Below are 12,720 nucleotides of genomic sequence, written 5' to 3' on the forward strand. Positions count from 1 at the left end.
TAAACATTCAGATTCAAATAAATTAGTGACAAACAAATAAACAAATCAGAAAGAAAAAGAACCTTTATTAATATGAACAAAAATTTTAATTTCAGTAAAAATTGCTTTTTTTGAACGAAAATTTCGTTTCCTGATCGAAGACCTACGTGATAGCATGGTTGAATTGATTCTCTATTTTCGTAACGAAAATAGGACCAAGGTTCATTATCTACTCCATTTTTAGTTGAAAAAAAATGTTTGACTTGAACGAAGATGAGACTAAGATAAAATGTTGATTTTCTACTACATTTTTTGTTGAGTGAAAAATGTAACTTGAGAAAATTAACTCCAAGAGATGACAAATAAACTCGTCTTCGTGAGTATTGTCCGAATCCGTTCCCGTTTTGATCGAAAATCCCTGAATTGACTGGGTATGGGTATATGTATGTGTATGGGGAATCCTCGACTTTTTCAATTGGGTATGGGGATGGGCATGAGGATGTACATATCCCCGTCATAATACCCGTTCCCGCCATATCTCCATCCCCATTTAAATTATTAAAATATTCACAATTAATTGAGTAACCCTATATATATATATATATATATATATATATATATATATATATATATATATATACTTTATATTTTTTAATTTTTCTAATTATTTGGTTTGTCATGAAACTCATCTGCATCTCCAATATATTTTTCATCTTATCATGACCTTTATGTAGTTATGTTAAAATGATGTATGTTAATTAAAAAAAATTTATGCCTCACATTTGAATATTTCTATTATTTTTTAATATTTTTATTTATTATATATTTATACTCTCAATTTAAGGTAATATAAAAACAAATTTTTTACTTATTATTATTAATTTTTGTTTAATTTGAAGAACTTTTTTGTTTCGTTAAAATAATTTTCGTTATTTTTCAATCATTAAGTATAAATGTTGATATTTAAAAAGTTTTCTTAGATCTCTAAGGTATTTTTCATCTTATCATACCCTTAATTATACATTTGATTTCTTTTGTGCGATTTCTTTCAATAGTCTCTCAAATTATTTCTAAGACACACATTTGTTAATTTTTTAATATTTTTATTTATCGTTTATTTTCATCATATAGAATAATATTTCAATATATTCTATCTAATTATTTTTTATTTTCTAACTCATTATTAATCATACTGTAATTTTTTCACTTTAATTGTATAAATAACTTTTATTTACTACAATATAAAAATTTAATGTAATTTCTATGAATATTTTTTGGTCACTATCCAACATATATTGGAATTCAAAAGATTCAAAATCTATGTCAAAATTTTATTATTATGTTTATTATTTGTTCTTCGTGTCATTTTGATCAAGTGATGTATTATAACTTTTATTAGTGTATAAAAAAGAGATTCATTAGAATTTAAAAAATTGAAGTAAACAAACATTTAAAATATATTTTATTTTGAATATTAGTTTTCCTTTTATATTTTTTTAAAATATATTTTAATGTTATCAATTAAGTTTCATTAATGTTTGTAGTTTGCAAATTTAATAAATGTTTTGGTTCTCATGAATTTTTATTTTGTATTATAATCTAAGATGTAAATAATTATAATTTATTTCAAAGTATTTGATATGGAAGAAACAATCATCCTCCTAATATTGAATATTTGATAATATTATGTTTTATTTGTTGTAATTTTTTTCTTTTATAAAAATTAATATTGAAGTAATTAGAACACGGGTATGGGTATGGGTACGAGATTATACCCGTTATCCGGTGAGGATGGGGATGAGACAAAAGTTTGATACCCGTTGGGTTTGGGTATAGGGATGAAGATGATTTTTTTTCTACGGGATGGGTATGGGATAGCGAAACACGTCCCCGTCTCGCCCCGTTGCCATCCTTACTGGAGAACTATAACTTGTTTTCAAACCTTGTCCCAAAATCAATATAACAATTTGAGAGTTTCAGAGAACTGAAAAGGATAGCATGACTTAAATTTTCTCAAATATAACATACACTCTCATTTTACACATAAATCAATATGTAAGGAATATAAGAAAATGAACTATTGTCATAAAAAATTAACTTCATAAATACAAAGTTCATCATTCACCATGTCATCAATATCTCAAGAATGATATTGAATTAAAACTACTCTATAAAATTCTCTGTTAGCCAAAAGCTCAAATAGTATTCTACTCCATTTTAAACATTTGAATACTTTTAAACAAGGCTTAAATATACATTTGGTCCCTATTTTTGTTAAAATTATTCAATTTGGTCCCTATTTTCGTTGTTTGTTCAATTTGGTCCTCATTTTTTTAATATCGCATTCAATCGAGTCCTTTTGCCAAATAATGTTAAAATTGTTAACGGAACAGTGACACGGTGGAACTGTTTGGGTTATGTGTCAAAATTTTGAATATATGATCGCACACGTTGGCATAATATTTTCGTTGAAAAGAAATTGGAGAAAAAAGTTTGAATTACGTAAAAAGATAAAACATGGTAAAGTTAAAAAAATTAAAAATTTGAATTGAGGGTTTACTGTAGCGAGAGTTCGAGAGGAAATTGGGCATTTGAGAGTTCGAGAGTTCGTTGAGTGAAAAATTGAAATTGGGCATTCGAGAGGTCGAGAGATAGGGAAAAATTAAGGTTGGTGAGAAAGGGGAAAATTAGGGTTCTTGGGTGGTGGAGTTTCTTGTTCATCAATTAGGGTTCGCGAAGAGGGGAATTTGCGCTTGGAGAGTGATTTGTGATTGAAGCTTCGAGATTGCGCTTGGAGATTGTCAAGCAAGAGGAGACATACCTCTCAAACACGAATTCTGAATCACCAACTAGATTGTGCACAAGTTTCTTGTTGGGCACAATTTTGCTTGAAACCTCTCAAACCCTAATTTCTTCCCCAAATCAATTTCACTGACTTTTAAACCTACAATGGCCATAAAATTTCACTGTGCCAACTTCACTGTGCCAACGTCACTGCCAAAAATTTGACACGTAAGCCAAACAGTTCCATTGTGTCACTATTCCGTTAACAATTTTAACACCGTTTGCCAAAAGGACTCGATTGAATGCAATTTTACAAAAATGAGGACCAAATTAAACAAATAACGAAAATAAGGACCAAATTGAATAATTTTAACAAAAATAGGGATCAAATGTATATTTAAACCTTTAAAAAAAACACAAAAACAAATCCTCCATAAAAATAAAAATTATGGTGAACTTTCACATCTAGATATTGTATGCTATGATACTATTACAATATAAAGAACTTTCCTTACGTGTTAAAGCTTGTTGACATTTTTAAGTCAAGTTCCCACCTCCTCCTATCACACATGAAAGTTGAACCTATAAAAAAAAATTGATAAAAAGACCCCCAAGAGACTTTTCTAAAACAAATTCTGATTAGGCAAACTTATTATAGTTTACACCAAAAATCCTAAGGTGGGCTCTAACATACAAAAGGATGAACAAGTATTCCATAGATATAAAGAGAAGGTAGAGAAAGTAAAAGAAATGATATTCTAAAGAGATGATAATTTTTTCTGAAATAAAGTTTGCATAATTGTTTTATTTATATGTTTTATGCTTAAATAACAAAATATACATACTTTTTTTTTATTATAACACTTCTACTCTTAAACAATCAACTAGTTCCTCACATAATTTAAATACAATTATTTTTTGCTTTATACAATCCATAACTTTCTTACCACTGCTCCATTAAACTTTTATTTTTTACGAATGATCATATAGAAAGAAATTAAAATATATATAATTATAGAATACTTTTAAAATTACAATTTAAGTATAACTATTTCCTCTACGTACATAATCTGTTTAATAGTTCATTTTTCAACAATTTTTGCATTTACTTTTTATATTTTTAGTACCTCTTACATCAAACAGAGTGGTGAAACAATTAAGTATGTCTTTTAAGAAAATATTTTATATAACTTTAATTACAATATTTAAATAAAGAATAAATTATTTTTAAAATTGTTTGAATGTATGGAAACACAAACGTGTTTTGCTAAAATAAAATCATTCTAATGAAAGAATTTATATTTTATGCAGATAATATTTCTTTTATATGTAAACGCTTAACAACATACATTTAAATTAACTTTTTATTACTGTTTGCATCATTAATAAAATATTAACACATAAATTAAAACCAATTTTTACTTTTTAATCTCTCTTAGGGATGTCAACGGGGCGGGTAGGGTACGGGTACTAGCTTCCACGTACCCTACTCGCTGGATAAATATTCGTCCCGTACCCGTACCCATATCCGTCGGGTATCCGTTATGCGGGTACCTGTCTATTTTCTTTATATCCGCGGGTATACATGAGTACCTGCGGGTATTTACAAAAATATTTTAAAAAATAAATATTTAACCATAATTAGTGCTTGGATCAACAAGTTCCCTTTCTCCAATTGATTCTTGAAAAACAAACAAATAAAAAATTCCTACCAATTTATATTGTAGTTTATTTTTGAATAAAATATTAAAGAAATTACTAACTTCATCAATGTCCACCTCTTACAACATTGTATAAAGTTTCATGTTGTCCATAACCAGTCTTAGAGACACATCAATGTCTCCACAGTATATGGAAGTAATTTACTCATTTGTGGGGTAAGAATCTAACCACCATTATTGAATTAAAGTTTAGCGGGTACGGGTATCCACGGGTACGGATACTATGATACCCGTACCCACCCCGTTAACATGCGGGTATCAAAAATACTCATACCCACGGGTAGCGGGTATCCATTTTTAATATCCATTTCCTATCCGTTGCGGGTTTTATCCGCGGATACTCGTAGGTACGGATTTTTTTGACATCCCTAATCTCTCTTAAAAAATAGATTTTTAACGTCAAAAACTATATTTGTAAACACAGTTCCATGGATCCAATTTTCTAAAAGCCAACGCAATTCCTTTCACGGAAAAATGAAAAAATGAAGTAAAGGGAAATTTGTATTAAAAAAGTGAGAGAGAAAACACTTTTAAAAATACTTTCTATTCGGCACAATAACTTTTCCTTATATATGAGATTTAAAGAGATTTTTTTATTGAAAAATGTTAATAGTCAGTATTTTGTTAACGAAATCACAACATTTTTAAAGAACTAAAGCGCGCGACTTCTCTTAAAATAGTGAGAGAAAAAACAAAACTTCTAAAAATACTTTCTATGAGGCACATCAATTTTTTCTTACATACGACACATAAATGTCAATAGATTTTTTGTATCAATAAATGTTAACCATTAATATTTTTTCAGTGGGAGAATTGAATTACTACATTTTTTTCACTTTTGTTATCACTAAACCACGTATAACTCGTAGAACTAGACATATATTAATCCTAAAATTGTTGGGTGCTTATAAAAATAAGGGTTAGGTACGTTTTTTTAAGTCCCTTTGACATGAAATCAAAATTCATCCTTATACGAAACTTTTGATATATTTTAGTTCTCAAACTTTAAAAAATAAATGGATATATGTAACGTCCCATTTAATTATTAAATGAAATTAAAAGAAACGTCACGCAAAAAAGTATAGTAGCGAAGTCTTGGGGTCCTTAACACAACCCTACAACCTGGGCACACCACGATGTCAACAAAAACTAGATACAATTCTAACAAAAGAGAATATAGTAGAAATGCATAGAGCGATACATGGGCCATAGCCCTAAAGAAAAATATGAAGGAAAGAAATATAAGATCCAGCCTCGATGGCTAAGCAACGAAATCGCCATTTCCTTGTTGACCGCGGGAACCTCGCCCATCTGCTCCCATCAATTAAATTGATGATCATCGCAAGGAAGAACAACCACATACAATACAACCATAAAACAAAACGGGTAAGCTAGAGCCAACAACATATTCATCATACAGTCAAATATATTTTCATCTTCCCATATCCATATAACAACCAAGCATGTTATGACTCTTCATTCAATATACTACGACTCGACTCGACTTATCCGGATACGTATAACTTAGTCGGATTCAGCGAATGCCCGCACTTGTGGTGGATACCTCTGCTCATCCCCGAGCTGCTCACCCCCGAGCTATGTGTTACAAGTGTTATGATGGATCAATTTTCCCTCACCACAAGGTTAGCCCTTAATGAATTTTAGGCCTCCTGCTACTCTCACCACAGGAGTCAGTCCGCTCTAAGTGAGACTAACTGGCTCCTTAGAGTGTCAGGATGCAACCTTAACTTGAATCCTTACCCAGTTATACAGATGGGGCACCCCCATGGGCACCCACTAACAGGGGCCATGGGATTACGTCCCAACCACTGAAGCGCAATCCCTAAGGTCTCACCTAGAGACCCCCAAGGAATTTACACGCTGACACAGACCAACATTCATAAATCAGAAGTAAAAGAACATTAAATCATATTTACAATTCCATACCAACCCCTGAGATTAATTCCTCATACGTATCACATTTCGAATCCATACCTCTGATCATCACCACCCCATGAGTCTAGGGCCTCATCTCATATCAATACCATGTTCCTTTAGTTTCAAACCACACATTCATTATACATGCCAAGTTTCCACAACACCCATCATTCATCATTTATGAATCATGTCACGCATACATAGCAATCCATCATATATATATACATACATCTCGACATACAAGCATACCCAAACAATTACCACTCATTCAAAGGCAACAAAGCAACCAAACCACACGTTGTCTCGCCCAGCCCCTCGCTCAGGCGGAAGGGCCTCGCTCAGGCGAGAAAGTTTCGCTCAGACGAGTCCCCCTCCGTCCAGGCGAGGGCTCGAAACAGGAACCAGGAACCACTGCGGGATCTCGCTTAGGCGAGACCCCTCTCGCTTGGGCGAGTGGTTCGCTCGCTAAAAATGACGAGCAGGTCGCCTGGGCGACTTTTCGCGAAAATAGTTTGGGCAAGCCTCTGCCAGACTCGCCTAGGCGAATCCGGCTCGCCTGGGCGAAATTACCAATTCTCGCCCTGGTTTCTCCTGTAATAGATGCACATTCCGATCCAAACAACCATACAGGGTATTCCACGCACCAAAAACAATGATTTCGCCATACAACATCAAGCAAACTCAAGAATAGACCAAAAATCAACTTAAACCCGAAACCCTAACTTCCCGTACCTGGAAAAGGGCTAAGAGCGGGTTGCGTCTCCAACAGCGGAACGCGAAACTCCAAAGGCAGATTACTGAGCTGCGGGACAGATGTGGAAGAGTATACATAAGCCTATGACGAACCCCTACTGGAAGTACAAACATAAAAGCGGAAGGAAACAAGACCTGAGGTGTAGAGCACTTACATGAGGCTAGGAAACATAACTGAGCTCACTGGTTCAAGGCTAGGAGTAAACCCTAGCAGAGGAAAAACAGTAGCCGCTCTCAGGATTGTGAAAGTTCTGTGTTACCAAAACACCAGTGCAGTAAGGGCTTTCTGCCCCGGTTAATTTCCGCATTCTGCCTCGGGTCTGGAACCGAGGCATATTGGGGCGAAGCCAAAAAGTTTACCTTTTGGCCTCGGTTATCACCCGAAGCCATAGACCCAGTTTTATGCCTCGGGTCAGTTAGGACCGAGGCCATAGGTAATAAATTTTTTTTTAATTCACCATTTTGCTCGCTCATGGCTGCTGCAGACTGCATTCAAACCAAAACACAAACTGCATTCACCCCGCGTGCTTGATCATCCTGCATTCAAACCAAAACACAAACTGCAGGAGAGTAGAACAACCCAAGATCACTCCATCTCCGCGACTTTCTCTCCCTTCATCTCCACCGGTGCCGCTGGAGGTCTCCGCGACTTTCTCTCCCTCCATCTCTGCGGGTGCCGCCATTCCAACCTGCGATGCTGCCGCCTGCCTCTCCTTCGCCGCCAAGCTCGGCCTCGGCGTGTGCGCCATCGTGTTGGAAGTCGCCGACGCGGAAGGATTCGCGGCGGCGGGGCTCGGGCGCCGGTGACAGCGTGTGGAAGATTGTGGGGGAGGCTCGTCCTTGCAGAGAGAGAGAGAGGCGCTGGTGGTGCGGGGCCATAGTTGGGGCCATCGGAGGCGTCGACGAGGGAGGATTCGCGGCGGCGGGGCTCGGGCGCCGGTGACAGCGTGTGGAAGATTGTGGGGGAGGCTCGTGCTCGCAGAGAGAGAGAGGCGCTGGTGGTGCGGAGCGGAAGAAGGGTTTGTGAATTTTGAACCCTAAATAAAGGGTATGGCTTCGGTTGTTAGAGGAACCGAAGCCATTGACCCTCTTTTGGCACCGGGTCTCCTTGGACTGAGGCCTATACCCCTGACTTCCAGCAACTTTTTGGCTTCGGGTCCTACTGGACCGAGGCCTATACCCCTCTTTGGCACCGGTTTTGAGCGAACCGGGGCCTATACCCCTCTTTGGCTTCGGGTATTTGGAGAACCGAGGCCTAAAACTTGACTCTAATAACAAAAATGCCACCGCGCCATTATATGCTTCGGTTTCTGGTCAACCGAGGCATATAAGACGAGGTAAAATGAGAATTCTGCACTAGTGAAATGAGCACAAGGTTAGGATTGGTAGGTTAGGTCTGACCCTTCCTCTTTGGGCCAGCCTTTAGGCCCATAAGATTGGGACAACCCTTAAAATAAAAGGGACAAAAAGAAATGGGCCTTACAATATAAATCTTCTAATATAATTACTTAAAAAAATTTTAACGTTTTAAATGCGTTTTTCAATAAACATTTAATGAAAATCATGTCAAAAGGTATAATAACTTAAATACCGGTATGTAAGTAGATTAAAATAATTGTATTGGTTCATTGTTAAAGTTTATGAATAAAAAATATATTAAATTTCAAATAAAGATGAACTTCAATTTGCGTTGAAGTTTAAGAACTAAAAGAATAGCTAACTCTTACTTAAAATGTATCAATCAACTTACATTTTTTTAATCAATACAACTTAGAAAAATATTTATTGCAGACAAAAATCAAACATCGATTGAATTGAGAAAAATAAACATGACAAAAGATTAGATGATTTATCAGGATTTTTACTTACTTGCTTACTGGTTATTAATAGCTAATGTTGCCATCTTAGAGTTATATAGGTTTGACCTCTCTTTGTTGCATATTCCAAATAGAGTTGAGAGAAGATCCAACAGAGAATTTTGTTAATAAGTTGCCAATACCATATCCTCCATTGCTTCCAAAACAAGAGTGGACCAAAAATCATTCCATGGCCAAAAATCAGTCCCAGTTCCACACTAAGAAAATTCCAACCAACGGTAGAAACTAAGGTTTGATGTTGTTGTAACACCCCTGGCTGTCTGCCATCGAATTCATCAGTCAATGGAGGACCGTAGAGGCCATCATTGCCTTGAAAGGAAGAAGCTGGAAATGACTGAAGTTGGGTACCTGTTGGGATCTTTCCCACCAAATGATTCGAGGAGAGGTTCAGGAATGATAGGAAAGATAAACTTGCGAGCTCTGAGGGAATATTTCCTTCGAATGAGTTATTTGATAAGTCTAGGGACTCAAGCTCCTTCAGATTTCTAATTGACGGTGAAATTTGGCCAGAAAAAGCATTGTTTGACAAGTTCAGTGCATAGAGTTCCTTAAAGTCAAATAGCTGTTTTGGTATTTCTCCTTCAAAATGGTTGGATGAGAAGTCAATCGAAGTGAAAACACTTAAAATCTTAACCAGATCCCTCTGTTGCCCTTTCATTGTAACTGTCACTGAATCATAATAATATATTTTGCTCCATTTTCTCCCAAGTCTATAAAAATCATAATGGATACGTTTTACCGTGTATGCTGGTTGGTTTTCATGAGACACCGTTGCTTCCCACCTTGTGAACACGGTTTGAGGTAGCTTGCCACTGAAATTGTTAATGGCTAGATCAAGTATTTGAAGAACGGGCCATGTGGCATTGGTGTTTGGACATCCAATGTGACCATATAAATTATTTTCTCGCAAGACTAAGACCAGGAGTGTGGATATGTCCTTCAGCAAGCACGGAAAAACATCCCTGATCTTGTTTTGTCCAAGGTCCAATACTTGTAATGATGTGCAATTAGAAAGGGATTTCGGAATCTTTCCATCTAATTTATTTTGATGGAGATCCAGAGTCATTAGAGAACAATCACTTGAAATCTTACCTGGGACAGGACCCATGACATTGTTCTTTCTAAGATTTAATACCTCAAGATTCCTACCCATTTCCAATAAACAAGAGGGAATTGTTCCAGAAATATTGTTATCGGAAAGATCAAGCAGGCAAAGAGATGAAGCATTGCAGAGGGAATCGGGGATACCGCCTCTGAAAGTATTTCTTGAGAAATCCAAATACTCCATATCCGTAGGAATAAACGGTATTTGCCCCTGAATTTCATTATCGTGAAGATCAAGAATATTCAAATTGGAAGAAAAATTACGCAAAGGTCCTTCCGAATAAGTCAACAAATTATGAGAAATATCAAGCTCCGCAAGAGGCAGTTTCCAAATCCAGTTGGGTATTATTCCATGGATGTGGTTATCTGAAAGATCTAGATAGTTTATTTCCGAGTGATTTCTCAAGAAACCAGGAAACCTATTCAAGTTGCAGGATACCAACTGTAGATCTTCTATGCTGGGAAAGTAAGATGTGTCATCATTAGTAACATTCCCCTCGACTGATAAATTGTTATATGAAAGATCTAATAGAGCTAAATTTCTGAACTCCGAAGGTTTATTTAGATGCATTGTCCCATTTAACTTGTTAGAAGAAAGTACGAGGAGAACGAGTCCACTTAGTTGGTATATGGATTTTGGAAAAGGCCCCGATATATTATTGCTACTTAAATCGAGGTTGGTTAATTTGGAAGAAGACACATTTGTGAATTCGTCTAGTTGAAAAAACCGATTATTCGAAAGCATAATTGTTTTCAGCTGTGGGAGTGTAAAAAGGGATGAAGGAATGCTTCCACTAATCGAGTTAAAACATAGGTAAATGCTAACAAGATTGTTGAGTCCTTCAAAGTAAGAAGATGGAATTGAACCACTCAAACCATTATAAGAAAGGTCTAACACCGTAAGCTTATTGGCCATATTAAATGATGGTATTTGACCTGTGAAGTTGTTATATGACAAGACCAGGAAAGTGAGTTCTGTGAGGTTTGACAATGAATTGGGAATTGTTCCGTTAAATTGACAATAAGAAAAATCCAAATGAGATAAGTTCCTCATGTTACCAAAAGAGCGTGGGAATGCTCCAGAGAACCTTGTGTTACTTACTATTAAAGTGTGAAGAGATCCTAGTGGGAAGTCTGGAAAAAAGCCTTGGAGATTGTGGTTCCAGGCTACGTCAACAGCTAACAATGTTCCAATGTTGAAGATCTTCTGCGGAAATGTTCCTGTCAACTGGCAATCAAAAAGACTTAAAATGGTCAGAAATTTAAAATCGGCAAATGTTTCTGGCACTGCAGATGATAAATTGTTCCCTTCAAGAAGAATCACAGATAGACTTTCATGTCTTGACAGAGAAGGATCCAGGGGTCCTGAAAGATCGCAGTCTGACATGCGAACTTCTTGCAGGTCATGCAGTGACATCAAAACGCTGGACCATTCATGTCCAGCAGCTGATATTGTTACACCATCCAAATACAGTTGCCTAATACTTGTGAGGTTCTGGACAAGCTTTCGTAGATCTGGGTTCTGAAGCTTCAGCCCAAAATTAGGAAAACAAGAGAGATCAAGAGTAATCAACCTTATCATCTGAGAAATCTCTATTGGAATCTGACCCACAAAGCCCGCATATGACAAATTCAGATAGGTCAAATTTTCCATCCTTTTGAATGCAGACGGAATGACAGAGTGTAAATTATTATCAGCCAAATTCAATATCCGGAGATGTTGAAGACTGAAAAGGCTGCTTGAATCGTCAATACCACCAGTGATTGTTTCTCTACTGAGGTCAAGAGCAGTAACATGTCCCTTCTTGTCACAAGATACCCCTATCCAGCCGCAGCAATCATTAGTTAGATTCCAAGATTTCAGTTTGGTGCTCCTTTGAAAGGTGAAAGTGAGGTTGTTCTTGAGTTGGAGCAACAATGACCTCTGATCATCATGACAAAGACCAGAAACCACAAACAGGTTGTTAGAGAGGCACAGCCAAAACAATGACATCACCACAAGTGCTGAGACTAACTCGGTTCTCATTGTAGATTGTAATTATGATAATTGTAGAAAACTGAAATACAAATAGTTGTTCCCATTTCCAAAAACATATTTGTTATGTTTAAAAGCTCGCAACTTCTTCCTTGGGAAAGTCTTTAGTCAATGATGACACTTTCACTAGGAACCCACCATCGCACTCTTTAGAAACGTCCCAGTTGCGGGTCTAGGTTCACTCCATTCAATTAGTTCCGCATATCTATTTTATTAATTTGAATTAATACATAATATATGCATGGGATTTTAAAAATTATAAAATATTTATTTTATAAATTTGAATTCATAAATAATATAGTTATAATTTAATATAAATATTTTATAAAATTAAATAATAATATTTTGATTGTTTAGAGAAATATATTTAAATTATATATATAATAAAATATATTATATATAATTATTTTAAATAATATATTTTATTGAGTTAATCAAAATTAAGAATTTAAATTTAATTTTAAATGAAATAAGAAATGTATAAAAATGTAAATAATAAATTCTATGATAAAAGAAAGGGTGAATGATA

General features: G+C 35.5%; 1 protein-coding gene across 2 annotated transcripts; it reads right to left on the reverse strand.

Annotated features, from left to right (window-relative positions):
• Window positions 1-5,557: 5,557 nt before the first annotated feature.
• Window positions 5,558-12,217, reverse strand: LOC114166554 (receptor-like protein 7). 2 transcript variants are annotated; one of them, XM_028051302.1, is made up of 2 exons: window positions 9,045-12,217; window positions 5,558-5,795 (listed from the first exon to the last, which is right to left on the reverse strand). In XM_028051302.1, the coding sequence occupies exon 1, from the start codon at window positions 12,180-12,182 to the stop codon at window positions 9,066-9,068; it is 3,117 nt and encodes a 1,038-aa protein (XP_027907103.1). In that variant the 5' UTR covers window positions 12,183-12,217; the 3' UTR covers window positions 5,558-5,795; window positions 9,045-9,065. The 2 variants fall into 2 exon arrangements, with proteins under 2 accessions (XP_027907103.1, XP_027907102.1); XM_028051301.1 differs by lacking the exon at window positions 5,558-5,795 and adding an exon at window positions 7,014-7,426.
• Between the last annotated feature and the right edge of the window lie 503 nt (window positions 12,218-12,720).

Source organism: Vigna unguiculata, chromosome 10 (genome assembly GCF_004118075.2).
Source record: "Vigna unguiculata cultivar IT97K-499-35 chromosome 10, ASM411807v1, whole genome shotgun sequence".
Classification (NCBI taxonomy): domain Eukaryota; kingdom Viridiplantae; phylum Streptophyta; class Magnoliopsida; order Fabales; family Fabaceae; genus Vigna; species Vigna unguiculata.

What these genes read in the sequence shown, in the direction of transcription:
- LOC114166554 (XM_028051302.1), bottom strand. Translation starts at nt 12,182, where the DNA reads ATGAGAACCGAGTTAGTCTCAGCACTTGTGGTGATGTCATTGTTTTGG.